Source organism: Zonotrichia albicollis, chromosome 16, assembly GCF_047830755.1.
Source record: "Zonotrichia albicollis isolate bZonAlb1 chromosome 16, bZonAlb1.hap1, whole genome shotgun sequence".
Classification (NCBI taxonomy): domain Eukaryota; kingdom Metazoa; phylum Chordata; class Aves; order Passeriformes; family Passerellidae; genus Zonotrichia; species Zonotrichia albicollis.
Genome location: NC_133834.1, coordinates 15,386,602 through 15,414,255, shown reverse-complemented (window position 1 = coordinate 15,414,255; position 27,654 = coordinate 15,386,602). Strand labels below are relative to the sequence as shown.

Below are 27,654 nucleotides of genomic sequence, written 5' to 3'. Positions count from 1 at the left end.
TCCGGACCCTCCCACGGTCCCGCCCCGCTCGGGTCCCGCCCCCGGCGCGTGCGCGGTGCCGCGGTCCCGCGGCGGGCGCGGGTGGGGCCGCACGGAGCCGGAGCCGCAGCCGGAGCTGCCCGGCCCGGTGAGTGAGCGGGGGGGCGATGGGTGCCGGAACCAGCACCGGCACGAGGGGTGGTGGGCTCCGGGGGGCGATGAGCATCGGGGGGTGATGGTGGCAGTAGCGGGGGGGTCGGGCCGGACGGGAGATGCGTGGGGCCGCGGCCTCTTGTCCGCTCGGCGGCCCCGCCCGGAGCTGCGGCAGCTCCGGGGCCCTCGGCCGGCTCCTCCCGCTGCCGCCTCCGCGCTCCGGGGCGGCTCGGGCTCCATGCCGGCGGTGGCTCCTGCGCGGGCCCGCAAGGGTCGCGTCCCCCGTGGGCTGCGGCGGATGGAGGCGGCGCCGCGCGGGGATGCTCGGCCGCGCTCGGGGGATGCGCCTGGCTCGGACCCGCCGGCATCCCGGGGGAGCTCGGGCCGCCCCTCCCTGCCGGGAACGGACACGGCGCTGCGGGCACCGGGTGGGCACTGCCCGCTCTGCGCCCCGGGCCCTGGCTCGGTATGAGAGAGTCTCTCGTGCCAAGGCAGACTTTGATGGGCTGGAGCGTGTCGGGGGAAGGGAACGGATCTGGGGAAGGGTCTGGAGCACAGGTCTAATGAGGAGCAGCTGCGGGGGCTCAGCCTGAAGAAAAGGAGGTCCAGGAGAGACCTTCTCAGTCCACAACTCCCTGATGGGAGGGCGCAGCCAGGTGGGGATCGGACTCTGCTGCATGGGAACAAGTGATGGAAAAAGAGAAAACAGCTTCAGGTTGTGCCACGGCAAGTTTAGGTTGGATATTGGGAAAATTTCTTCACGGAAAGGGTGGTCAGGCACTGGAACAGGCTGCCCAGGAGTGTGGTGGAGTCCCCATCCCTGGAAATGTTCATAACCAAGTAGAAGCAGAAGGGATCTCCCCATCCTCTGCTCGCAGCTGCCCAGGTGGCCTGTCCTGCCCAGCCACTGAGAACTGCAGGGCAGGAGCAGGGCTGTGCCAGGGTCCATGAGAAACCTGTGTGCTGGGCTCCAGCCCCTTGTTCTTGCTGAATTCATAACACCAGTGAGTTTGCAGAGTTTGTCTTTTTATGAGCAACTGCAAACTCACTGGGCAAACCAGTGATGTAGTGTTTAAGGCAAAGGGTATGACGAGCTCTTGCAGCAGTTTTGTCCTCTCTCTCCTGCTGCTGCCCCAGCACAAAAGCAGATGCAACTATAGAGCCCATCAGGCTCCCTATGCCCACTGACCCACTCCCATTGCGGGGCAGCAGCTGGGCACAATCCAATCCCACATTCTGCAAACAGGATCTAGCCCCAGCTTTCTTTTTTATTTCACGGCCTGAAGTTCCTGTCTGGGTCAAACCCAGACTCACGTCTCTGTCGGACACTTGGTGTTGGGTTTGTAGAGGGCTGTGAGGTCACTGGTCCCTGCTGCACCCACCAGCCTTACAGAGCCACTTAGAAAGTTTTATTACTGTTTGCACAACCAAGGTGAGGCTTTTATGGTCTCGCTCTGCTGTGACTCCCAGATCTCTGTGAACACTGAGAAGGTGTAAACAGCCCAGCAGTGAGAGCTGTGTGTTACTGAGCACTCATGGCTGGTCTGGTGGCTGCTGGCCCTGGTTGCTCTATGCAGGACCTGGGACTTTCTAGATGCACCCGCCTCGGAAATCACTCGCTCTTCCTGTAAACAGTGGCCATAAAAAGTCCTTGCCCTGCTATGGCTGAATAATTTCCAGCACAGACACTGTGGGGAGCAGAGAGGAGTTTCCTGCTCCAGTGACAGTGTGGGAAGTACCCAGGGACTAGCAGCCCTCACCAGGTGTGTGATGCCACCACCTCGGGCACAGCTGTGGAGGTGTGGGCACCTGGCAGCTCATCTTGTAGGGGTGACACGGTGCCTCTGTCAACCAGCAGGAAGAAACACCGGGTTTATATTAAAAAAGGCAACGTCTGCCATTTGCAGGGCTGGTTTCTATGGGAACGGGACATCAGAAGAGCAGAACTGCGGTGTGTGCTCTAAAATAACTGCAGGCTCCCGGGAGCACGTGGCCTTTGCTCGGCCCTTTCCGCTGAGGCGGTGGCCGGGCACAGCCACCTCCCAGCAGCGAGGCGCTGGAAGTGGGTCAGGAGGTGGGATGCTGTGGCCTCGATCCCTGCCAGTGCTCAGCCTGTCCTCATCTAAATCCACTGGCACAACGGCTCTGGTCCAGGCTGGCAGCTGGTGCCACCACGTTATGGCACAGCCTGGTACTGCGGCAGGGGCTGGTGGGGACCAGGTGGTGAGGAGCAGTCTCCTATCCACTCATGCAGGCTGCGGGCAGGCAGGAGTGTCTCCTTCCTCACTGACCTCCCTGAGGATGGTGAGGGTGTGTCCACACTCATGTATTCAGGAGAGCCTTCCTCCAGGGAGGAGGAAGGGAGGAGCTCCTCAGCAGGGAGAGGAACTGGGTTACTCTCCCTGAAGCTGGTGGTGGTCGCCTCTCTCTCCTCCAGATCTTTGGCCCTGCCTTTTGGTGGGAAATTCAGTCTTATCTTGTGGTGCTTGAGGTCAGGTGGGAGCATCTCTGGCTGGCACAGCCCGATGTGCTGCCCAGCAAGGCACCTTGTTGCCTCTGAGCTCATCATCCACCTGTGGCACTCAGCCCTCCCTTACTGCCGAAGGTGGGCCCAGACATGGACCCAGGCCCTGTTCTGTCCTCTGATCATGGACATCTCAGGCCTGATCCAGGCAGCACCTCCCAAAACAGGTTAACAGGTTTTCTCTCTTGGGTTGCAAAAAAAAATTTGTGCTTTGGGTACTAGAGCCTGGAAAACCATTTTTGCTGTCAAATTCAGCAAGAACTTTTGTAACTTTGCTTCTTCCTCCTCTCATCTCCAGCAAGCGAAAGGTCCAGAACGAGTTTTCTTGGAACACTTAAAAGCTTGGAAAATATTTATTGGCAATAATGCAGTTTTCAGTCTCTGTATAGTGTTTGTGTTACCCAAGAGCTGCTTGACATTTTCCCAGCAGCAGCTGTAAGGCCCGTGGGGTGGCCGGGGGGGCAGCTTGAGTTGGAGGGTGCGGCGGGGCCAGCAGGGTTTGGGATCAGCAGCTGCTCCTGCCTCACCTGCAGCATTCGTCCTTTAAGGTGAGCCACAGCTTGGATTCCCTTGGTTTGCTCCGGATTCCTTCAGGAGGGTGCAGAACAAAGGTTTCTGCTTGGGGCTGGGGGGGCTTATTTGGGGCACTTCAGGTGCTGCTCTGGGGACCTGCTAAGGGATCCTGGGGCACAGCATGGATGTTCTGCCTGGCCACACGTGGACCAGAGGCCAGCTGAAGACAAGGCACTTCGGGAGGCACCTGAAGGTGCCTTTACCAAGTCCCCATTGCTATTCCTTTCCTGCTTGCTCTGGGTGGGGTTCTGGTGGACTTTTTGGGGCTGTAGCATAAGATTTCTGCTTTTTCCTGCCTAGAGAAAGATCCTTGAACACAGATGTCCCTGCTGTTGTGGGAATCTGTCTTCTGTGCATGGAGTGGCAAAGAGCTGGTGGGGTTTTTGTTCTCTGAGAACACATCTGAGTTTAGCATTGGGGCTGGGAATGTGCTTGCAAAGCCAGGAGAAGGCTCCTGGTTTAGGGTTGAGCCTGGGGAGGTGTGTGCCAGGGCGGGAGAAGGCTCCTGGTTCAGGGTTGGGGCTGGAAGGTGTGTGCCAAGGCAGGAGAGGGCTCCTGGTTCGGGGTTGGGGCTGGAAGGTGTGTGCCAAGGCTGGAGAAGGCTCCTGGAGAGCTGAAGGAGCTGGGAGCAGAGGGCAGGTGGGGCAGGGGGGTGTTGTTGCTGTGCCCTGTGTGTCTCAGGTTGCTGCAGCTCTGTTGCCACCGGAGCTGTGCTCGCTGTGTGTGCTCACCAGCCCGGGAGCTGAGGTTGGCAGGGTGGGTCAGCAACCTCCCTCCTCTCACTGGGGCACCCTGAAACCCCTGCTCAACGTGCTGTGGAGCGCCTGCCAGGGCACTGCTCGTGGGTTCTGTGCCCCCCTGTGTCCCCGTGGCACCTTCAGTGCTGCCAGACTTTGGAGCAGCAGCTCAGAGCTGACCCCACAGCTGCCCACTGTGATCCTGTCAGGGTTTGCCGTGCTCAGAGGCTGGCACTGCTCCATGGGGGCTGCCCCGAGTCCGGCAGTGCAGGCAGGAGCCCCTTCCTCCTCCGTGCTGCTCTGCAAGCCCAAAATCCCAGCCAGTGTCCTGGTGGGATAGCAGTGCTCCGTCAGGAAATGCCACTGCAAATGGAGACACAAACAACTTGAAGGGACGGCGGATGCTTCCCGAGAGGGGGAGGAGGCAGCGAGGGATCATTCTCGAGCGCCGACCTTCCCCTGTGCTTCGCTTGCCCTTTTCTCATCCTTGCCTCTCCCAGCAGAGTTTCTGCTGGGAAAGCACCCGGTGTTGCAGAACCAACTCTTCAGTTGCAGAACCAACTCTTCACACGGCAGGGGGTGGAGGCACAGCCTGCAATCTCCACCCATCCCAAAATAATAGGCTGCCAAGAGTTTGACAGCCTTCCCGGGGCCGGTGTTTGTGGTTCTGTAACCCTGGGCTCCTGCAGTTTGAGGAAAGCTGCTGGGAAGGACCCAGGGCTGGGTACTGAAACAGCAGCTTCCATCTCTGGGAGCAGCCATGCCAGAAACCAGGGGCACTTACTCTTAGGAGAGGGAGCACAGTGGTTACTCTTGGGGTGAAGCTGTCTGCTCCAGGCTGGGAGCAGAGAGCTGCCCTGGGCCTAGTGGGGTGTGGGATGCTGCCCTCCTGTGCCCAGCTCCACCAGCAGCTGGCACTCACAGCTCTCTCCTCTCTCTCCTCCAGGGTCCTGCGCTGGGCCCCTTCTGATGGGAGGATGGTTCTGCTCAGGCAGTTCAGGTTGCTGCTCTGGAAGAACTACATCCTGCAGGTAGGCTGGCACTGCACCCAGGGGCTGCTTCTGGCACCGCTAAGTGGGGGCACATCAGAGCTTGCCCAGCCTCTGGCTTCGTCAGGAAACCTCCCCTGTGGACACAGGGCATCTCTAGGAGGAAAACTGGGTTGTTTGTGCACGTGGTGTCTTTTGTGCTGGGCTGTGTGACCTTAGGGGCTGTGCTCTGTCCTCAGTTTCCTTGTCCCTGGCTCCCCAGCCTGCCCTCCCTTCTCCTGGGACCAGGTAACCCACGCCCATCCTGTGACAGTGGGGTTTTCTGAGCTGTCTCATTGCACAACCTCCTCTGGAAGTCCTGGTGCCTCCAAAACCCACTGGAGCCCTAGGGTTCTTCTTCTCCATTGCTTTCTACCATTCTCAGGAACAGCTTTTAGGGGTCTTAAAAATATTAAACCACTGGCTCCCCCTGCCAGCCCACCTCCCACCATGGCATCTGGGTGGGACTGAGGGATTTGGGGACCACAGGGTCCTGCCTGGTGCTGGCCCAGGCCACAGCCCCTTTAGGTGTTCCTGGGTGGATTCTGTGGCTCCACTGGGACCCAGAGCCAGCCCTGGCAGAGTGTGGGGAAGAGGAGGGAGCAGGGATGGCTGCAGCCTGGCTTTACCCTTTCAGTTACCCGTCTGCAGCTCGGCACAGCGTTGCTGTAAAAATAACCCAAAGGAAGAGGGAAGTGCTGGCTGCCCCCAGCCTTCTGGCAGCACAGAACAGGGAACTGGCCTTGGAGGGGACAAAAGGGACTGGCAGCAGGGCTGATTTGCAGCCAGGAGCATCCCCCATCCCCTCTGCAGGGGAAAATTGTTGTTTTCTGGGTGTGCTCCAGGGTGGGGATACATCTCAGCGTGTTTTCCAAGGCCACAAGCTGACTCAGGTCTGCTGTGCCAGGGTACAGCTAAAAGTCCTGTTCCTGATAAAGAAACAGAGCTCCCAAGTCACCCCCAGCCCGCTGAGAGGACAGTGGCTCTCCAGAGCTGCTTGTGGTGATTATGGATGAGTATCCCTGGCACCTCTGGAATAGAGACTTGAATTACTTCTGCTGCAGAGCTGGTGAATGTGTGTGAGCCTGCAAGTTCAGGGAGGCAGAGCTGTTCTGAAGGCAGTCCAGGAGACAGGGAGAGGTTTAGTGCCATAGTAAATCAGTGGGAGGCAGCTGGGCTGCCAGGGCTGCATTATAAACCCATCAGACATCTGCAGCGTTTGCTTTTATGAGCGTGGCTTTGGGAAAGCTCCTTTTTCCCTGCCTGCCTGAAACTTCTGCTTCCTGCCTGTGCTGCTGGGGCTGGCTGTGGCTGGAGTAGGCTCTTCCTCCCAGGGGAAGCCCCAAGAGGTGTTCTGGGCTTTGACAGTGGGTGCTGAGAGCCAGGGTAATGGTAGTCCCCTTATCATCTCCTGACAAGCTGTCCAAGATCCTGTTCACCCTGGCTCCTGCAGGGCTGTGTCCCTTCCCAGGCTGCACTCAGGGCTCCCTACCTGCCCCACTGGAGACTCTGCCCACCTGAGCCTGCCCACTAGCTGCTGCATAAAATCCAGTTGCTGAGACAGCAAAGTTGTGACACTTAAGCTCTTGGAGCTCCTCTTTCCAGCCTGGCAAAGGGGGAGGGTTGAAAATCCCCATGTTTGTGAAGCCCAAATTAGCCAGAGGCCTCAGAAAAGGTTAATGCTGCTGCTGCAGGCACATGCTCTGAGCAGCCATGAACCCCTGTGGCTGGGGACATCTCTGAGCTGTCACTGCTGAGGCTGAGTGTGCTGTGCTGCTCTTGAGCCTGGCCTGGGGTGAAGGCAGCTCGGTTTGCAGGAGGAAACCACAGAATCCCAGAATGGTTTGAATTGGAAGGAACCATCCATCTCACTGCCCTGCTATGGGCAGGGACACTTCCCACTAGACCAGGTTGCTCGATGACCACGGTTCCCCTGGGACACCAGTTTGAAATGCTAATTGAGCTGTGTTGGATGCTAATGGACCAGTGTTGGTGGGGGCTGTCACTGGCTAGGAGTCATTGTGCAGGAGAGATAGCCCTGGGGGAATTGATGCATGAAGGTCCAGAGTGCAGCGCTGGAGTTCATTCTCCAGTTGCTTGAATCTCAATTAAAAAAAAAAAAAAAAGAAAAAAAAAAGAGCCACTGTGTGTAGTGCAGGAGTGGCTCGGGTATGCCCATGGGTGTGCTTGGCATGCTGTAGTCCTGTGGCCAGAGGCTCTGCTGGGCCCCATCCTGGGATGCAGATCCAATGTCCAGCTGCCTGGAGCAACTCAGCTCCAGCAGGAAAAGTTGCGCTGGTTCCAGCAGTGTTGCTGCACAGCAGGGCCCCAGGGCACAGGGAAGGAGCAAAGCCTGGGTCATTCAGGCCAGCAGTGTGGTGAGGAAGGCTCTGGTGGAGGCTGGTTTGAGCTGGAGCAGTGCTTAGGGTTGGGGATCCCTTGGCTGGAGAGCCCTGAAGGATGTGGGAACCAGCACAGTGTCATTCCTGGCCTCTGGAAAAACCCAGGTTGTGAAACCTTGTGGAATGCAAGAACGCTACTGCTCCTTGGTGTTCTCATGCCCTGAACCTCATGACTGTCTCATCTACCTTCTGTGTTTGCATCTTCATTTTTATCTCTTGAGAGAGAGAGAGAGGGCGTGTGTACTATAGTTATCTGTGTATAGATACACACTGATGGTAGCTGTCTAGATGTCTGTGTATATACAGGTACATAATGTATTTTATATCCTTGCCCCACGTTTGTGTCTCCCCCGGGCTGCAGAAGAGGCAGATCCTGGTGACGCTGATCGAGGTGTGCCTGCCGCTGCTCTTCGCCGCCATCCTGATCGCGCTGCGGCACCGCGTGCACTCCGTCAGCCACCCCAACGCCACCCTCTACCCCAGCCAGTCTGTGGATGAGCTGCCCAGCTTCTTCTCCTCGCAGCATGCCAGCAACCCCTGGGAGCTGGCCTATGTCCCCTCCAACAGCAGCGCCGTCCGGAGCATCGCCGAGGCGGTGGAGAGAGCCCTGCCCATCAACATCAGAGGTGAGCAGGGCTGGGGCTGCTCCTTCCACCCCAGAAATTGCTGTGAGTCTTTTCTCTGGGCAGCCTAGTCCAGTGGAAGGTGTCCCTGCCCATGGCAGGGTCCTGGAACTGGATGGTCCTTCATGTCCCTTCCAGCCCAAACCATTCTGTGACAGATTCTGAATCCTCATGCTCCTGGAACACCATTTTTTTCTGAACTTCAGGGCTACAGTTGGATGGTTTTTGGGTTTTTTTTCAGTAAAATGACAGGATTTGGGGTTGCTTTTTAGTCTTATTTTATTGCAGTTTCCGTCTTGAAAAATATCACCCTAAAACAGTTAAAGAAGGTGGCAGCACTTCCCTGTGAAAGAGTATTTTTGGAAATCTTTTGGCACAGAAAATTTTAGCACTTGGTGTTCCAAGCTGTTAGAATTTTCTGTGGGAAAGCTGACTCCTGCTCTCAAGGAGGAGGAATATCTGCCTGCCCAGGATATAGGGCAGCATTCTGTGTAACTCCCCCATGTCTGACAGCAGGCAGGGCACATCCCTCCTGTCCTGGGCCCAGCGATGCTCCTGGGGCTGGCTGAACAGCAGTGCATGGTGCTTTGCTGTGCCCTTCCCTGCATCTCCTGTTTCTGCCCCACAGCTCAGGGCTTCCCCTCGGAGCGGGACTTCGAGGAGTACGTCAGGCTGGACAACCGTTCGGGCAGCGTCCTGGCCGCCGTCGTGTTCCGGCACCGCTTCCCGCACAGCTCGACCCCGCTGCCCCTCCAGGTGAGCCAGGGCAGGTGGGACAGCATCCCCCAGCCGGGTGTCACCCGGGCCTGTGCCACCCTCCAGTGAGCCAGGGAAGGTGGGACAGCATCTCCCAGCCGGGTGTCACCTGGGCCTGTGCCACCCTCCAGTGAGCCAGGGCATGGTAGGACAGCATCTCCCAGCCAGGTGTCACCTGAGTCTGTGCCACCCTCCAGTGAGCCAGGGAAGGTGGGACAGCCTCCCCCAGCCAGGTGTCACCCGAGTCTGTCCCACCCACTGGTGAGCCAGGGCAGGTGGGACAGCATCTCCCAGCCGGGTGTCACCCGGGCCTGTGCCACCCACTGGTGAGCCAGGGCATGGTAGGACAGCATCTCCCAGCCAGGTGTCACTTGGGTCTGTGCCACCCTCCAGGTGAGCCAGGGAAGGTGGAACAGCCTCCCCCAGCTGGGTGTCACCTGGGCCTGTGCCACCCTCCAGTGAGCCAGGGCAGGTGGGACAGCATCCCCCAGCCGGGTGTCACCTGGGTCTGTCCCACCCACTGGTGAGCCAGGGCATGGTAGGACAGCATCCCCCAGCCAGGTGTCACCCGGGCCTGTCCTACCCACCTCCAACCCTCCGTGCAGGTGGAGTATGAGCTGCGCTTCAAGTACAGCCCCAGGAACGCCCCGCGGAGCGAGCAGACGGGGCTGAACCCCAACCTGGACCGGGACTGGCACACCAGTTACCTCTTCCCGCTCTTCCAGCTGCCCGGGCCCCGCGAGGCCAAGTTTGCTGATGGGGGCACACCAGGTGAGCACGGCCCAGGACCTGGGGTCACCTTCCTACAGCACCTGGCAGGCTATGAGATTTTTAAGAAATAGGTGCCTTTAAAAGAAATCATTAAATTCAGTTAATTATAATGAATTATTATTTATATCAACACGAAATTTATATCTGTATAAGGCGAACAATTAAATATTTGTTTGTTATAAGCATATATTTATTTTATATATGCAAGCAATTAAATATTTATATATATTAAAATGTAAAAATTTACATATAAATCTTTATGAATATATAAATAGTTAAATGGTTATGCTTTTCTATAGATGTTTATATTCAGTTTTCTGCATATATAAACAATTCATCAAATAATGACACAATTTTAAATTAATATTTAAATATTAATTATTTACTGTAGAGCTTCTTAATATTTATATATTAATTATAAATAATTTGTTATTATTTTTATATTAATATGTCTTTATTTTGTTGAATTATTATTCATTGCTTAGATGCAATTGGACTATAATTACAATTTTGTTATATTTGTTATATTATAGCTATCCTTTATTTAAATTTTATTGTGTGACTTCATGGGCACTGCTTGGCCTCTGGGCACCTCTGCTGAGCAGGGTTGGATAAGAGTAAATTTTAATGTGCATGAATCATTTTAAAATTTAATTTTTTTCCCATTTCAATTTTTAATGGAAATTTTATATCACTATCCAAACTGCCCTGTGTTTATTGTACTGCTTAAGTACTTGAAAAGTAAATAGAGCAATTCTATGGTTTGCGGTGTTTAAGGGCAGCCAAACCACTGGCAGAGCATGAGCCAGCAGGGACATTGTTGGAGCTGCTGCTGGCTCAGGACTGGATTTTTGGGAACTCCTCCTGTGGTGGCAAAGGAAATATTTCCCTCAGTGGGATTTCTCCCTCTGTATTCAATTTCAGTGTCCAGGGAGAGTGAGGGCAAGGAAGTGGGCAAACAGGTTTTGCTCACAGTGTGTAAATAAAGCAGAGTGTTTGCTCAGTACATGAGTTAATATCAAACAAAGTTCCCAATCTCATAATTCCACTGTTATCTTCTCTCTCTATGGGTCATTTTAGCCCACTGACTTTCAAAATGTTCATTTGGGATTTTGTAAGAGAATTTAAGTTCCTGTTCAGGTAACATTTGGCAGCAATTCCACTTAAAAAGAAACAATTTTAAGTTGATTTTTTTATCTAAAGCTGTGTCAAGAGAGGTTTAGATTAGGGAAAAGCTCTTCACCCAGAGAGTGCTGGCACTGCCCAGGCTCCCCAGGGAATGGGCACAGCCCCGAGGCTGCCAGAGCTCCAGGAGAGCTTGGACAGGGATGCCCAGGGTGGGATTGTTGGGGTGCAGGGACAGGGGCTGGGCTCATGATCCTTGTGGGTCCCTTCCCACTTGGGAGATGCTGTTGGGAAATTGAAACATTTGCAGTGTTTTCTAATGCACAAAAATTAACACCACATGTGTGAGTCACAGGATATACTTCTGACTGCCACCTGTGTAGTATTGCTTATTCTGGTTTACAAAGAAAAAGAGGAGAAACACAAGCCCAGTGACTTGTGGAAGTTGATTGTGACAGAGAATCTCCCCATAACAAAGTCACAGCCATCCTGCAGGACAGCAACCATGAACAGAGTTTTCCTGGCAGCTCCTCCTAAATGATGGTTATGCAAGATCCTGGTTGGGTCTAGTGGAAGGTTACCCTGCCCGTGGCAGGATGTAGAACAAGATAAGCTTTAAGGTCCCTTCCAGGCCAAACCAGTGATTCAGTGAATTTGCTGTGGTATCAATCCTTCCCCAGCCCCTCGTGTGACAGTGGTTCTTATATTGCTTTTCCTCTGTATTCCAGTTTTAGTCCCTGTTCCCCTTCCCACAAGGGCTGTTTGTCCCTCCAGCGCCATGTCTATTCCTGGTGTGGCTCTTGCTGTGCAGGTTATCTCCGGGAGGGGTTCCTGGCGGTGCAGCACGCGGTGGACAGGGCCATCATGCAGTACCACGGCGGTGCCAGCTCTGCCAGCCTGCTGGAGAACATCACTGTGGTGGTGCAGCGCTTCCCCTTCCCAGCCTATGTCAACGACCTCTTCCTCCTGGCCATCCAGAACCAGCTGCCCCTGCTGCTCATGCTCAGCTTCACCTACACCTCGCTCAACATCGTCCGCGCCGTCGTCCACGAGAAGGAGAAGAAGCTGAAGGTGAGAGCTGGGATGTGCTCCCCTCCCTCTGCAGCTTTCCCCAATGGATGATGCCTTTAGATTAGGAACAAAATCCGTGCTGGGTGTAGAGCCAGTGAGCAGGAGGGGAGGATGGCAGCGGATTAGTGAGCCCCAGGGAAGAATGTTGCTAATCCTGCTGCCATGAGGAGGCTGGGCAGCCCGGGGTGCTGGACCACAGGGATGGTGTTTCTCCAGGGCTGGGAGAGAGGGCAACATGCCTGGCTTCCAGAGCTTGTGGATTCAAGAGTTCAGCCTGTTTGAAGGGAGGTTTTTGCCTTTTGCATGTAGAGACCTGTTGTGCGTGTGCTGTGGGGGCGGCTGGAGCTCAGCCACGTGCTTACAACAGCAGGGCTTGGCCTCCCCCAGGCCTTGGCTGTCCTGCCCTGTGCTGGGTGGCCCTGGTGGCACCACTGGCACCGTGCTCTGGGTTTGGGCTCAGCTCAGCTCTCTGGGAACTCCTCCAATGTGACAGCTCTTGTTTGGGGAGGTGGGGTACACCACGCCGTGCTGGTGGCTGTGCAGGACCACTCTGCTGATACCTGGGGCTGCCACCTCCTCTTTGCTTGTGCCATGAGGGAAAGCCACCTGTGCCTTGCCCTGGCTGTGCCCAGGGAGTGTGGGTGCAGCTGTGGGTGACACTGTGACCTCCCACAGGAGTACATGCACATGATGGGCCTCAGCAACTGGTTGCACTGGAGTGCCTGGTTCCTCATGTTCTTCCTCTTCCTCCTGGTGTCCGTGTTCTTCGTCACCATGCTCTTCTGTGTCAAGGTGAGCGTCTGTCCCCAGGCCACAAACTCTGTGCTGGCAAGGCACAGGGATGACAGGGCCACTCTGCCATGGGACTGTCCTGGTGTCCCAGGGCTCCTCCAAAGACTGGAGTTTGGGTTTCCCAGACTGAAATGAGCAGTGTTGCCCCACAGCTGCATTCATGGCAGGGTCACTCTCCCAGAGGGAGGTGGGGATTGGAGCTCCAGGGACATTGCATGCAGAGCAGGGCCACCCTGCTCCCACAGCCTCTGCAGCTCCTTGAGCTCTCCCCTCTGCATGTGCCCACAGCAGGGGAAGCTGAAGGGGACTCTCTGGGTGTTGGCCAGGGTATCCCCTGCCCCTTAGATCCTGCATCACACGAGGGCAACCTGCATTTCCTCCCTCTGGAGTGGTCTGGGAGTTTCTGGGTGTCCTCACCCACCTGAGTTTGTCTCCAGCACTTGGAGAACATCAGGTCTGTGCTGGTGACACCACAGCTGGCTCCAGCAGCTCTGGGCTTCACAAGATTTTCTTGGCAGGTGAGCGAACAGGGAGCAGTGCTCACCAACAGTGACCCCACCCTGGTGTTCACCTTCCTCGCTGTCTTCTCCATCTCCTCCATCTCCTTCAACTTCATGGTGAGCACCTTCTTCTCACGAGGTGAGTCCCCCTGCGCTGCCTCCTTTTGTTACTGACACTGGGACTTGTGAGGGGGCATTTCTTCCCATTTTTGGCTGCATTTTCTGCGCAGTGTGTGGAAAGGGATGTGGGTACTGTTGCTTCCCAAACCAGAGCAGGTCCAAGGGCTAGAGCCCCACTGCTCTGGAGCCAGGCTGGCAGAGCTGGGGGTGCTCACCTGGAGAAGAGAAGCTCCAGGGACACCTCAGAGCCCCTGCCAGGGCCTAAAGGGGCTCCAGGAGAGCTGGAGAGGGACTGGGGACAAGGGATGGAGGGACAGGACACAGGGAATGGCTCCCACTGCCAGAGGGCAGGGCTGGATGGGATATTGGGAATTGGGAATTGTTCCCTGTGAGGGTGGGCAGGCCCTGGCACAGGGTGCCCAGAGCAGCTGTGGCTGCCCCTGGATCCCTGGCACTGTTCAAGACCAGGTTGAATGGGGTTTGGAGCAACCTGGAATAGTGGAAGGTGTCCCTTCCCATGGCAGGGTGTGGGACATGGTGGTCTTTAATGCCCCTTCCAACCCAGACCATTCCCTGGTAGTATGACCAGCTCCTGTCTCAGGGCCTCATCTGGCTGGCTTGGCCCCAGACTCTGCTCTGGGATAGGCAGAGGCTTCTGCAGCTGCCCACCTTTGGGCTGGGGTTGGGGTCAGGCTCCTGCCTTGCTGGGATGTGTGTGTGTCCCTGTGCTGCCCCTACATAACGGCGCTCAGTGCACAAATCTGGAACGTCCCTGGGTGGGGAGCTGGTGAGCAGTGCTGGGTGGCCTCACCCTGACCTTCTCCCTCCTGCTTTTCCCTGTGCTGGCAGCAAACGTTGCAGCTGCTGCTGGTGGCTTCCTCTACTTCTTCTCCTACATCCCCTACTTCTTCATCTCGCCCCGCTACGACCTGATGTCCCACAGCCAGAAGCTGGCGTCCTGCCTCATCTCCAACGTGGCCATGGCCATGGGGGCGCAGCTCATCGGCATGTTTGAAGGGAAAGGTGAGCAGGGCCATCTGTTCCTGGGGAGAGCAGCATCCCCTTCCTGTCAGCCTCCTTTGTGGTGGGGTGCCACTGCCTTGGTGGAGAGACATTGGAGAGAAGAAGCAATTTCCTTCTTATTAGAGCTGATTGCTCCCATACCAGGGCTCTCTGAACTTGTGCCTGTGCCCCTGGGCTGTGCAAAGGACCATCCTCACTTTAATTACCAGAGGAATTCTGTTCTGATGGATGGGAACCATTGCATTTCCTCCTTCACAATATATATCCTTAATTTCTTTAATTTAAAAGAATTAATTTATGTAATTTAGAATTTAATTTAAATTTGTTGGTTCCACGCAGAGCCATGCATTTACTAGGTGTGGCTGTAGTGATTGGAAGGGGGATGCTGGAGAAGGGATCATTTCTTCCCAGGCAGTGGCAGAGAATGCCATGGAAGGATCATGGTGGGGTGGGGAGCCTCAAGGGGTCAGTGCCTCTTTTCCCTCCACCTGCAGAGATCACAGAGCTGTGCAGGGGCTCCTGGTTAGGGAGCAGTGAGCTGGCAGAGGGGCTGCTCTCTGCCAGTCCTGGAGAAGATGGTCCTGGGGATGCAGAGGGAGCAGTGTCCCATGTGCCTTGCAGGGACTGGCATCCAGTGGAGGGACCTCATGAAGCCTGTCAGCGTGGATGACAACTTCACCTTGGCCCAGGTGCTGGGGATGCTGCTCCTGGACTCGGTGCTGTATGGTGTGGTGGCCTGGTACGTGGAGGCTGTGTTCCCTGGGGAGTACGGTGTGCCACAGCCCTGGTACTTCTTCCTCACGGTGAGCACTGCTTGCACCCCTCCCTGGGCTGAAGGGGCATCCCTGGGGACAGTCACCACTTCTGTGCTGTGCACTAGGCCAGACAGATGGCCCAGGGTGGCACCATCTGGCCTCCAAAATCACAGGGGCTGCAGCATGTCCTCACTAAAGGCTGATGCAGCTGTTGATTTTTACTGTGGATGAAGGTCACATTGGCTTTAGAGCTCTCTCCCAGCACTTCTGGCATGCAGGGTGTTTTTAAATGCCTCCAGGCCCAAGCAAAGGCATTGGAGAGAAAGCCCAGGTGGGAGGAGCCAGATGCAGCTATTTGACACCCCTGAGCGCTGCCATGCAGGCGGGCATGGGTGACCTGTGTGTCACTGCCAGCTGCCACGTGCCAGGGGTGGGTGTCACCCCTCAGCTGAGCCACCCTCGCTCTGCCAAGCCAAACACTTGGCATCACCCTCTGCAGCTGCATGGGCACTGCAGCTGCATGGCTGCAGGGAGAATCTGTTCTGTTTGGATACTGGAGATGGATCCTTTGTTATTTGATGGAGAGGCTTTTCCTTCTCCCTTCCAAGTTCCTCATCCTAGAGTGGTTTCATGCCAGCGTCTCACTCCCTCTTGCAGTCAGACTGGGGAAACAGAGATGCAGCCATTGACAAAAGCTGATTTTCATCCACTAGTTATTGAATTGTTATTCTCACCAGGATTTAAGGTCCCAAACACTTAGTTTCATTCCTAGAGAGCCACGTCAAAAAAAAGGGGCTGTGACTGCAGCAGCTGGACCCCAGGCTGTATTTAGTGTTTTTCAGGAGTTTTGGAGGGGGTGGTCATCCATGGGCTCTCCTGGGCAGGATGGTTCTGCCTGAGTGATTTTACTTCTCAGTGGAATTTTTTCCATGTTGATGAAGATGGGGAAGAGCTGCTGTGTAAGCACAGGCAGTGCTGCTGTAAGGGAGAGATGGGGGAGGGCAGGAGGAGCTGTTCCATCGTGTCAGCCCTGCCTGCTGAAGATGTTCTGCTTGGTAATTCCCAGGCCGAGGAGAGCAGTCTGGGAGATCCTTGGGAGATGTCTGTGGGAGGAGGAGGATGGCCAAGGCTGGGATGAAGAGATGGGCTCTGCCTGTGCCTGATTTCTGTCTCTCCTTTCCTCCATCAGCCCTCGTACTGGTGTGGGCGGCCCAGGACTGTTGTGGGGAAAGAGAAAGAGGAGGAGGAGGACCCTGAGAAAGCCCTGAAGAGTCAGTACATTGAGGAGGAACCAGCTGACCTTGTGTCAGGCATCAAAATAAAGCACTTGTCCAAGGTACTGACTGCCCAGCAGGGCACAAACACACCATAATGTTGGTTTTGTAAAATCTGTTACCTGCAGGCAGCTTCTGTGTCCTTGTGCTGCCCTGGGGCTGGGTATGGCTCTTCCCCAGAGCTGGCTGCATTTTGTGGTGGGATGAAGTGCTGTGTACTTAGAGGTGAAGTGATATCTGTATTTAACTTGTTGACATCTGAATTTAACCTGAATTAGACCTGTTGTCTCCTGGTAACACCCCATGAGCATCCCAGGCTTTGCCTGCTGGGTGGAGCTGAGGCACTTGCCTGAATCGCAGCACCAACTCATGGACTTGATCTCCACAGGTCTTCAAAGTGGGAAACAAGACAAAAGAGGCAGTGAAGGACTTGACAGTGAACATGTACGAGGGGCAGATCACTGTCCTGTTGGGACACAATGGTGCTGGGAAGACCACCACTCTGTCCATGCTCACAGGTAGGAGTCTCCTGCTGCAGGAGCTCATGGCTTTACCCTTGAACGAGAGCCAGACCCTGTCTCTGAGGGTGGGGAGGGGTTTTTGATCTCCTTGGAGCACCTTCAGTTTCCTGAGCCATTGGCTAGGAGTGCCAGGGTAGTGAGAGGGGCACAGAAGGAGCATGGGGGTTCCTGCTCAGCCCTCCACAAGAGTGGGATGAGCCAGTGGGTGAAATGGCAGCCAGGTTTTGTGCTGGAGAACTGTGAGAAGAGACTGGATCTGCTGTCCAGGATTGCTCTCTGTAGGCTTTGCCATGGTAACACAGATAAGGTGGATCTGCTGTTTGTCATTCTTGATCTGCTGGGCTCCAGGATACCTATTTTGGCACAAGGGACACAATGACCTTTGATTGTCCCCTTCTGTTCTCTATTGCTCTGAGCTGCTCCTGGCAGCTCAGGGGGCTCACGGGACCTTCCTGGAACTCTGCCCCGGCCCTGCCTGGCTCTCTGCATGGCTCAGAACCGTGTTTGACCTGTGGGTTCCTCTCCTGTCTGCACTGGGGGCCAGTTCCCACCTGTGGGTGCCCTGCAGCCTGTCCTGTAGCAGGAGGAAGCTGCTGTCCCCCAGGCTGAGCACGAGACAGACCTGCTCTGGTTTTTGGCAGAAAACTGGTGGGGGAGGGATGCTCATCAGGACCCTCAGGTCACCCTGAGCTCCCCACAGGTCTGCACTCCCCGACGGGCGGGCAGGCCTACATCAACGGCTACGAGATCTCCCAGGACATGGTGCTGATCCGCCGCAGCCTGGGGCTGTGCCCCCAGCACGACGTCCTCTTCGACAACATGACAGTGGAAGAGCACCTCCACTTCTATGCAGGGGTGAGCCTGGCACTGAGCAGGGGGACAGCCCTTGGGGAGGCACCTGGGCTGCTGGAGGTGGGGAAGTGTGGTGAGATATATCAGGTGAGTCCAAAAATGGTCAGAGGGTGGAACACCTCTGCTCTGGAGCCAGGCTGGGGGTGTTCACCTGGAGAAGAGAAGGCTCCAGGGTGACCTCAGAGCCTCTTGCAGTGACTACAGGGGTTCCAGGAGAGGGATTTTGGACAAGGGCCTGGAATGACAAGACAATGGGGAATGGTTTTACACTAAGAGAGGGCTGGGTTGAATGGAATATACAGAAGAAATTCTTCCCTGTGAGGGTGATGAGGCCCTGGCACAGGTTACCTACAGAAGCTGTGGCTGGCTGCCCCTGAATCCCTGAATGTGTCCAAGCCCATGTTGGATGGGGCTGGAGCAGCCTGGGATAGTGGAAGGTGTCCCTGCCCAAGACAGGGCAGTTGGCCTAAATGATCTTAAAGGACCCTTCCAACCCAAACTGTTCCATGATTCCATGATAAGCGAACAGCCCTTGCATCCCCTTCCCACCTCATCTGCTGGCTGGTGGAGGAGCGGAGGGTCTCAGTGAACACAACTCCATGGAGCCACCCCTGCCAGCTGTGCCAGCTCCTGCAGGGGTGGGCAGGAGTCCAGCTCTGCTTCCCCACTTTCCTGTCTGGGTGTGGAGTAGGGAGTGTGGCGGGGTTTGGCAGCCCTGCAGGTGGGCTCATCCCTCCCTTCCCTGTCTGGCAGCTGAAGGGATACCCAGCCTCCAAGTGTCCTGAGGAGATCACCCACATCCTGAGGATCCTGGGCCTGGAGGACAAGCGCCGCTCGCTGAGCAAGGCCCTGTCCGGGGGCATGAAGCGCAAGCTGTCCATCGGCATCGCCCTCATCGGGGACTCCAAGGCAGGTGCCTTTGCTGGGCCCCCTCACACCTGGGCCACTGCAGCTCCTTGGGGTGGCTCCCAGGCTATTTCTCATCTGCAGTGAGCCAGTGGGAGAAGCAGGGACAGTGGGGAGCAGGCAGGAGCACCCCCACTCTGAGGGCCATGCCCTGAGGCTCTGCTGCCTGGCAGCTGCTCCCCAAGGTCATTGCTGTGAGGTTTCTCCTGGGCCCTGAGGTTGTCCCTCCCATGCTGCTGGGCCTCCCCCACCCCTTTCTGACCTGCTCCCTTCTCCTGAGTGCAGGTGGTGATGCTGGATGAGCCGACCTCGGGGATGGACCCAGCCTCCCGCAGAGCCACGTGGGATCTCCTGCAGCAGCAGAGGAGCAACAGGACCATCCTGCTGACCACTCACTTCATGGACGAGGCAGACCTGCTGGGGGACCGCATAGCCATCATGGCCAAGGGCGAGCTGCAGTGCTGCGGCTCCTCGCTCTTCCTCAAGCGCAAATACGGTATGGGAGCAGGGCAGGCTGTGCTCCGTGTGCTCTCCTGGCCAGGGAGGAGCAGGAGGGGTAGAGAGAGCAGGGAGGGGATCCATTGCTCCTTGCCTGATGGCTGGTGCTCCCCATCCTGCTATTCAGCCTCTCCTGGTGCCCATCCTCACGTTTGCTCTTGCATCATGTCCGTGTCTGGTACAGAGCAGTGCCTGTGCATCCCTCTCTGTCCCAGCCCCCTGCCCAGGCTGGGATTGACCCTCCTCTCCCTTTTCTCGTGGCTCCCCCCAGGGGCTGGATATCACATGGTGATGGTGAAGGAGCCCTACTGCAACCTGGGCGAGATCTCCCGCCTCATCTGCCAGTACGTGCCCAACGCCACCATGGAGAGCAACGCCGGGGCAGAGCTGTCCTTCATCCTGCCCAAGGAGAGCACCCACAGGTAATGGCATTGTCCTCTGCTGCCCCTCCCTGGGGGGTCCCTTCTCTTCACACACTGTCTCACAGGCTTGTTGGAAAGGGGAGCTGCTCCTAGCGTCAGCACTGGTCGTGGAAAATGGGATTCAGTTCCTCCCGTAGTGCTGAGGGTGGCACACACAAGGCAGGATTCTGGCTCTGAAATCAGATCTGCAGACCCAGGAGATCAGGGGAGCTGATTGTTTCCTGCTCTGTTCTCATGAGACCCCTCCTGCAGTGCTCCCTCCCAGTCTGGAGGCACCAGCAGGAGGATGTGGAGCTCCTGGAGCAAGTCCAGGAAGGCTACAGAGATGCCCCAAGGACTGCAGCCAGGCTGGGAGAGCTGGGGGTGCTCACCTGGAGAGGAGAAGCTCCAGGGACACCTCAGAGCCCCTGCCAGGGCCTGAAGGGGCTCCAGGAGAGCTGGAGAGGGACTGGGGACAAGGCATGGAGGGACAGGACACAGGGAATGGCTCCCACTGCCAGAGGGCAGGGATGGATGGGATACTGGGAATTGGGAATTGTTCCCTGTGAGGGTGGGCAGGCCCTGGCACAGGGTGCCCAGAGCAGCTGGGACTGCCCCTGGATCCCTGGCAGTGTCCAAAGCCAAAGTGGATATGGTTTGGAGCACCCTGGGATAGTGGAAGCAGGGAGTGGAATGAGATCGTCAGTAAGGTCCATTCCAAACTCAAACTCTTTTGTGTTTCCATGATTCTGTGATAGCTGAGGCAAGAACAGCCAGTGGAGCCCAAAGTCTGCCCTGGGGGACAGGGGTGTGCTCAGAGCCACAGGTCACCCTGGGGGTGGATGCAAGACTCCAGCCAGGTGCAGGACTGATGCCCAGAGGTCTTTACCCCATGCCCCCTCCCACGAGTTCAGTGTCTGATGTCTCCCTTCTCTGCTCAGGTTTGAGGCCCTGTTCACGGAGCTGGAGCAGAGGCGGGAGGAGCTGGGCATTGCCAGCTACGGCGCCTCAGTCACCACCATGGAGGAGGTGTTCCTCAGGTGGGTGCAGGGTTGACCAGTGCCCATGTGCTTTGGTGATGGCCAGCACAGCCCTCCGGGGCACTCGTTGGCTTTGGTCTCTGGGCTTTGTCTTCCCCAGCTCAGAACAGCTGTACCTGCCTGGATTTGTTTCATCACCTGCTTTCCCTCCTGGCACAGGGTTGGGAAGCTCGTGGACTCCAGCATGGATATCCAGGCCATCCAGCTGCCTGCTCTGCAGTACCAGCACGAGAGGCGCTCCAACGACTGGGCCATGGATGACTCCAGCAGCCTGAGTGGCATGACGGACATGACGGACGACAGCGGGGCGCTCATTACTGAGGACTGCTCCAGTATCAAGCTCAACACCGGGGTGAGTGCTGGGTATTCAGTGCAGCAGCAATGGGGAGATGATGTGTGAAGGGAGGGGATTGAAGTAGGGTTACCAGGTGGAGCCTCCCCCACAGTTGCTCTTGTTGCATGTGGTTTGGAACCACAATCGAATTGAAAGTTCAAGTTGGAATCTGCATTGTTAGGACAAATGATTTTTAGGGTTGATAGGGTTACTCTTTATATTAATCTTGGGATCCAAGTTGCTCTTCAAGGTGATCTAATGTGGTTTTCCACCTGCCGTTGTTCTATCGTTGGGGTTTTCCAGAAGGAAGATGAGAAAATCCATCTTCCTTCCCTTGCTAGGCTCGTGTTCCAGTTCCCTGGCAGCCCTTCATGCCCCGCTGCCTCAGCGCCTGTGATCAATGTCCCTTGTCTTCCCAAGGGCACGTCTCAAAGGCAGAGGGGGAGGAGGATGTTGCTGGGTTTGAAAAGCACAGAAAGTGTTGGCAGGGGCTGGGCGGGGCACTCGCAGGTGCTCACCCGGTTGCCCTGCAGTAATCCTGTTTGGGAGCCTCAGCTGCTGGGCGGTGGAGGAAGGTAAAGGTCATGGCTAAAGCTGCTTTTAACACCTGAGATCTCAAAGTGACTGTGACTCGCTCAGAAGCCATGGAGCTGGATGAGCTGGAGCTGGGCAGCTGCCCTGCTAATCCCTTTATAGGCTTAGCTGGAGAGCAGACTCTGCTGCAGGCTGGCAGATGCATAAAGGATGGTGGTGGTTTGGGGTCACTTCCACATCACCTGCATGGGGTGACGTGTCCCCAGCTGGCAGGGCTCACCGTGACCCTGCCTCTCCCCTCGCAGTTCTACCTGTGCTGCCAGCAGTTCTACGCCATGTTCATGAAGCGGGCCATGTACAGCTGGCGCAACTGGAAGATGGTGGCGGCGCAGTTCCTCGTGCCTCTGATCTTCACTGCCTTTGCCCTCATCGTGGCCAAGACCTTCCCGGGCCCGCGGGACTCGTCCCAGCTGCGGCTGACGCTGGAGCCCTACGGCCAGACCATCGTGCCTTTCTCGGTGTCGGGCGCTGCGGGGCTGCCGCAGAGGCTGGCGGAGCAGTACACGGAGCTGCTGGATGCCCAGCATCAGTCGCCACTGGAGGTGCTGGGTGAGGGCTCAGGGAGTGCCCCTGGAGCAGGTGGTGCCTGGTGGGGTGTCCAGGGCCACTGGTGTGGGTGGTTTAGGTCCCAGCTGTGTCGTATCTGATGCTTTTCTTTCCTGCGTGGGAGTGTTGCGTCACTGGCAGGACCTCTCCTCATCTGAGCAGAGCTGTCTTCTCCTCAACCCCATGTTTGTGGCCACTGGAGCAGACTTGCCAGGGAATGGTCACGGCCCCAGTGCTCCCAGAGCTTAAGGAGCTTTGGATAACACTCTCAGGCACATGGTGGCATTGTTGGGATGTTCTATGCAGGGCCAGAAGTTGTACTTGATGATCCTTGTGGGTCCTTTCCAACTCATGAGATTCCATGGATCTGTGTTTCTGTGATGAGGACTAGGGTGGGCCACCAGGGCTGAGTCTGCCTGGGGTCTTTTCCAGTTGGCTTCAGTTAGCAGTGGTGTGATGGACCCGCCCGTAACAGCGGTGGTGTTTGGCAGGTGGGCTGGAGGAGTACCTCATCTCCAGAGCCTCGGAGGAGGGAGGAGCCTTCAACGAGCACTACATTGCAGCCGCCTCCTTCGAGGCCGTGGGGAACCGCACGCTGGTCACGGCGCTCTTCAACAACCAGGCCTACCACTCCCCGGCCACTGCCCTCATGCTGGCTGACAGCGCCATCCTCAGGGTGCTGGCGGGCCCCAACGCCTCCATCACCGTCACCAACTACCCCCAGCCCCGCAACATCACCGAGAAGGCCAAGGACCAGCTCATGGAGTACGTGTGGTGATGGCACAGGGCTCGCTTTCCTGCTAGGGCTCCCATGGGTGCAGGTTGGCTCGGTTGTGCTGGAGTCAGTGAAGAAGCCAGGCTGGAGCTTCTCAGACCCAAATGTAGCTGTGATTGCACTCAGGAAGTCAGGGGGCAAAGTTGTGGAGATGACTTCCCTGCTGAGCTGGCAGCCACGTCACCCCATGCACATCTCAGAGTTGGCTGTTCCCCTCAAGATACTGGCTGGGGTTAGTTTTCCTGGGTGCTCATGGTAGTGGAGGCCATGTTGCCATGCTCTTCACAAAACCCCACATCCAGGGCCTCTGAACCTCACCTAGACCAGAGGGGCCATGTCTGGGACCTCGCCAAGGCAGCATGGAGGTTTATGGTGTGCAGGGTGGGCTGTGCCTGGGGGATGATTGACTCCCTTGAGTGTTTCTTCAGCATGTTGGCCAAGTGTAGCCTCTTCAAGGAGCCCAGTGTGGGTGGGAGAGAAAGCTGGCCACAGCTTTCTCAAGAGTGGCAGCAGAGGGGCAGGTGCTGATCTCTGCTCTCTGTGACCAGACACAGGACCCAAAGGAATGGCTGTAGCTGTGTCAGGGGAGGGTTAGACTGGAAATGAAGAAAAGGTTCTTCCCCCAGAGGGTGTTGGGGCACTGCCCAGGCTCCCCAGGGAATAGTCCTGGTCTCAAGGCTGCCAGAGCTCCAGGAGCAGTTGGACAACACTTTCAGGAGTGCACAGGGTGGGATTGTCGGGGTGTCTGTGCAGGACCAGGAGCTGGGCTGGATGATCCCTGTGGGTTCCGTCTGAGACTATTCTGTGATTCTGTGCTGTCCTTGTGTAGCCTCAGCATTGGTTTGCTGAGGTGTCCCTGCCCTAACGTGTTCCCCTGTCCCCACAGAGGCCAGACTGGCTTTGCCATTGCTATCAACCTGCTGTATGGGATGGCCTCTCTCGCCAGCACCTTCGCGCTGCTGCTGGTCAGCGAACGCGCCATCAAGGCCAAGCATGTCCAGTTTGTCAGCGGCGTGTACGTGGTCAACTTCTGGCTTTCTGCCCTGCTCTGGGACATCATCAACTTCCTCATCCCTTGTGCTCTGATGTTGGTGAGTCACCCCGGCACCCCAATGCCCTCCCCGTTGGTGGGATGCTGGGCTCTGCTCCTTGGGGATGTGTGTGGGTGTAGGGAGAAGGACAGGGCCACTGGCAATGTCTCTGTAGAAAGGACCCACTAGAAAGCTGTCCCTTGGTCCTGCTGGGAGCTGGACCATGGCCAGTCAGCTGGGACAGTGTCCTCTGGCAGTGTCCTCTGTCCTCCCTCTTTGCTTTTGGGACTAGAAAATGTTAAATCCATGAGATGTTAGAGAGGAATTCCCCAGATCTCTTCTGCATCCCAGTCTGCAGAAAGGGCCTCCCCTGGGGACAGCCATGGGCTGCTGGTGGGACCCATCCATGAGGGGCTCTCTGGGTCAGTGCAGTGCTGATGTTACCCTGGGCTACTGGGACAAGGAGACATCGCCTGAGGTCAAGCCAAATGTGCCTTCTCCCCACATTGCTGTGCCCCAGGTGATATTCCAAGCCTTCAACGTGCAAGCCTTCACCCAAGACAGCCACCTCGTTGACGTGATGCTGATCTTCCTCCTTTATGGCTGGGCCATCATCCCCCTCATGTACCTCCTCAGCTTCTTCTTCTCGGTGGCAGCCACGGCCTACACCCGTCTGACCATCTTCAACATCCTCTCCGGCACCGCCACCTTCCTCGCCGTCACCATCATGAGCATCCCAGGTGGGTCACTGCCCTCTGCACCTGCCCAGCCATCACCAACAAGGTCCAGCCCCCAGGGCTGGTCCCACAATAGCCATAAAACACTACAGTCGTCCATTCTCACTCATTAAATGTGACAAAATATGTTTGGTTTCTCTCTGAACTTCAGTACTTTTCAGTTATCAGGGTTTTTTCTCCCAAACCAGCAGTCTCTAATTCATTGATCCACCTGTTCTCTTTCAGAGCTGGGCTTGGTGGACCTCTCCAAAACCCTGGATAAAGTTTTTCTCATCTTACCCAATTACTGCTTGGGCCAGTGCATCAGTGACTTCTACCAGAACTATGAGTTCATTCAGTTCTGCACCTCATCTGTTGAAGCCATCTTCATCTGCAAGGCCTTCAGTGAGTCTCTACATCCCCATCTGGCCAGCCCCCACAGCATCACTGGGGGGTTCTGTGGGGTGGATGGTGGAACTGGGCAGTGTCATGGGGCCTCTGCCTGGGCAGGAGCTGCAGGTACCATTTTAGAGCAAAACCTGGGCAGTATATTAGGACATACATAGAAAAAAAAATCCTTAACTAGATCACCTTACTCATGATTTGGAGGAAAAATGTGTGCTAGGGGAAGTTTCACAGATGAGTAAAGAAATCCCAATCCCAAGATTGGTGTCCTCAGCCTGCCTCCAGTGGGCATCTTCTGCCAGATCCCCTCCAGACCCAAATCCTCCTGTGGGAAGCATTGGGAAGAGCTGTGGGCAGGGAGCCAGTGTGGGATGAAGATAAGCCAGGCAAAGCTTTGGGCTCACAGCTTCCTTTGGAGTTTATCTGCCTCTCCCCAAAGTGTGGATTGATCCTGGAGTTGATTTTGTTCCATCTTTCCTCAGATATCAGTTATCAGATGAACTACTTTTCCTGGGAGACCCCTGGGATTGGGCGGTACCTGACCTCCTTGGCCATCCAGGGTTTCTCCTTCCTCTTCCTCCTCTTCCTCATTGAGACAAACCTTCTCTGGAGACTGAGAACTCTGGTCTGTGGCATCTGCAGGCGGCGGAAATGGGTGAGTGAAGCACGTGGGAGGGAGCTGTGCCCTCCAAGCCCAGCCCAGGAGTCCCTGTGAGCTGGAGATGGGCCCTCATCACCTAAATCATCTTCCCAGGGAGCATCCCTGGAGCTTGGAGGAGCCACTCCTGTTAAGTGTATGGGTTGGCAAAGGGAGCGAGGCATCTCCAGAGGGATGGATCCTCCCAGGGTTGGGGACACTGGAGGAGCCCATTCATCCCCCAGCAGCCAGGTGACACAGAGTGTGTCTTCCCGCTGTGTTCAGGTGGCCCTGCTGAACAGGGTGTCTGTGCTGCCAGAGGACAGGGACGTGGCAGATGAGAGGAAGAAGGTTTTGGAGTCACCACCAGAACTGCTGTCGTCTCTCAGCAGCCCTCTGGTCATCAAGGAGCTGACCAAGGTGAGGCAGGGTGACGTGAGCATCCTGCTGCCATCTGAGCCGTGTCCTCTCGGGCCTTGCCGTGCCATCGGGCAGTGACACGTGGCACGTGTGTGGCTCCTCCAGGTCTACGACAGCCGGGAGTCCCTGCTGGCAGTGGACAGGATCTCCTTGGCCGTCAGCAAAGGGGAATGCTTTGGTCTCCTTGGCTTCAACGGAGCGGGCAAAACCACCACCTTCAAGATGCTGACGGGTGACGAGAGCATCACATCAGGGGACGCTTTTGTGGATGGCCACAGCATTCTGGCCAACATCAAGAAGGTACCCAAGGCTGCGGGGCTGAGGGTGGTGTTGCAGACCATCCTGTGTTTGCCTGGGCTGAGCCACCTTGCAGGGGCCTCCAAGAGGACATGGTTGCAGTTCCAGAGGCAGGGACAATAAATATCCCAGGGACGTTGTGTCCTTGGCTGGCTCAGCTCTCCATTATCTGGCCATGAGGAAGCAGTTTCCTCTCCACTGGGATTACAGATGTGATACAAATGGAGACCAAACCTGCTGCGGGTAGCAAACCTTTCATCAAAGGGTTTTACCTCCATAGCTGGAAATGTGGAAATATTGGAGGATGGTCTCTAAAATGAGTGTATCAAACCTTTCCAGACCTCTGCTAGGGGTGTCCTTGCTGGGAATTGCCCACTTCCTTTGGAAGAGAAAGAGATGAGCAGGGGTTAGGCTTTCAGTCCAGTCCTTCCTCTACCACTGTCCCAGACTTCACAGAATATTCTGATTTGGAAGAGACCCACAAGGACAATCAAGTCCAAGTCTTAAGTGAATCGGGATCCCAGACAAGGTCAGACATGAAGAACATTCCTTGAGACCATGCCCCAAATTGCTTCCTTCCCTGAAACTGCCTTCTCTCATGCTCTTGTCCCTGGAAGTGAGCAGGACATGGGGGAGGTACCAGCCCTCCAGCACTTTCCTTGTTCTGAGAGCATGGGCACCTCGAAATGGTCCCTCACAGTGAGGAACCAGCTTGGCAGAGGCATTGTGAGCCCACCAGCTGCTGTCCAGAGACATATGTGTCCATCCCTGTCAGCCCAGCTCCTCCAGGGGGCATTTCCATCTCATTCCCCCCATGGTTTCAGAGCTGCGGCTCAGTTCCATCACTCTGGGAGTAGCAGCAGGGCCCGTGGGTGCCCAGGCAGCCCTGGCTTGGAGCCCTGCCCGTGTGCTGATTGCCGTGTGCTCCCCTGGGCACAGGTGCAGCAGAGGATCGGGTACTGCCCGCAGTTTGACGCGCTGCTGGAGCACATGACGGGCCGCGAGACGCTGAGCATGTACGCGCGGCTGCGCGGCATCCCCGAGCGCTACATCGGCAGCTGCGTGGAGAACATGCTGCGGGGGCTGCTCCTGGAGCCGCACGCCGACAAGCTCGTCAGGACCTACAGGTGAGAGCAGGCCTGGCCAAACTGCTGTCCCTCCTCTGGTGTGCTGCTCCCTGTGCTCCTACTGGGGCTCTGTCCCCGTTCCTTGCTCCCGTTTTCATCTGAAGGTTGAACGGGGTGATCTTGCTCATCATTTCCAACCTTAATGGTTCTGTGATTCCTCTGCAGCGGTGGGAACAAGCGGAAGCTGAGTGCTGGCATTGCCCTCATTGGTGGCCCCCCTGTGATCTTCCTGGACGAGCCCTCCACTGGCATGGACCCCGTGGCCCGGCGCTTGCTCTGGGACGCAGTGACACGGACACGGGAGTGCGGCAAATCCATCATCTTCACCTCCCACAGGTGACACCTGGC

General features: G+C 56.4%; 1 protein-coding gene across 1 annotated transcript in view; it reads left to right on the top strand.

The window, feature by feature from the left end:
• ABCA3 (ATP binding cassette subfamily A member 3) overlaps positions 1 to 27,654 on the top strand; it is a 32,041-nt gene continuing 4,387 nt past the window's right edge. The window contains exons 1-28 of the mRNA XM_074553302.1: positions 1 to 127; positions 4,913 to 4,997; positions 7,758 to 8,022; positions 8,648 to 8,775; positions 9,381 to 9,546; positions 11,483 to 11,742; positions 12,418 to 12,534; positions 13,053 to 13,173; positions 14,004 to 14,177; positions 14,799 to 14,980; positions 16,122 to 16,268; positions 16,595 to 16,724; positions 17,428 to 17,582; positions 18,333 to 18,488; positions 18,771 to 18,981; positions 19,255 to 19,405; positions 20,326 to 20,424; positions 20,584 to 20,776; positions 21,598 to 21,901; positions 22,390 to 22,663; positions 23,560 to 23,764; positions 24,225 to 24,444; positions 24,667 to 24,825; positions 25,308 to 25,480; positions 25,748 to 25,882; positions 25,988 to 26,182; positions 27,119 to 27,306; positions 27,472 to 27,642. Coding sequence (XP_074409403.1) covers positions 4,944 to 4,997; positions 7,758 to 8,022; positions 8,648 to 8,775; positions 9,381 to 9,546; positions 11,483 to 11,742; positions 12,418 to 12,534; positions 13,053 to 13,173; positions 14,004 to 14,177; positions 14,799 to 14,980; positions 16,122 to 16,268; positions 16,595 to 16,724; positions 17,428 to 17,582; positions 18,333 to 18,488; positions 18,771 to 18,981; positions 19,255 to 19,405; positions 20,326 to 20,424; positions 20,584 to 20,776; positions 21,598 to 21,901; positions 22,390 to 22,663; positions 23,560 to 23,764; positions 24,225 to 24,444; positions 24,667 to 24,825; positions 25,308 to 25,480; positions 25,748 to 25,882; positions 25,988 to 26,182; positions 27,119 to 27,306; positions 27,472 to 27,642 — 4,733 coding nt within the window. The 5' untranslated portion in view covers positions 1 to 127; positions 4,913 to 4,943. The remainder of the gene's footprint in view (positions 128 to 4,912; positions 4,998 to 7,757; positions 8,023 to 8,647; positions 8,776 to 9,380; positions 9,547 to 11,482; positions 11,743 to 12,417; positions 12,535 to 13,052; positions 13,174 to 14,003; positions 14,178 to 14,798; positions 14,981 to 16,121; positions 16,269 to 16,594; positions 16,725 to 17,427; positions 17,583 to 18,332; positions 18,489 to 18,770; positions 18,982 to 19,254; positions 19,406 to 20,325; positions 20,425 to 20,583; positions 20,777 to 21,597; positions 21,902 to 22,389; positions 22,664 to 23,559; positions 23,765 to 24,224; positions 24,445 to 24,666; positions 24,826 to 25,307; positions 25,481 to 25,747; positions 25,883 to 25,987; positions 26,183 to 27,118; positions 27,307 to 27,471; positions 27,643 to 27,654) is intronic.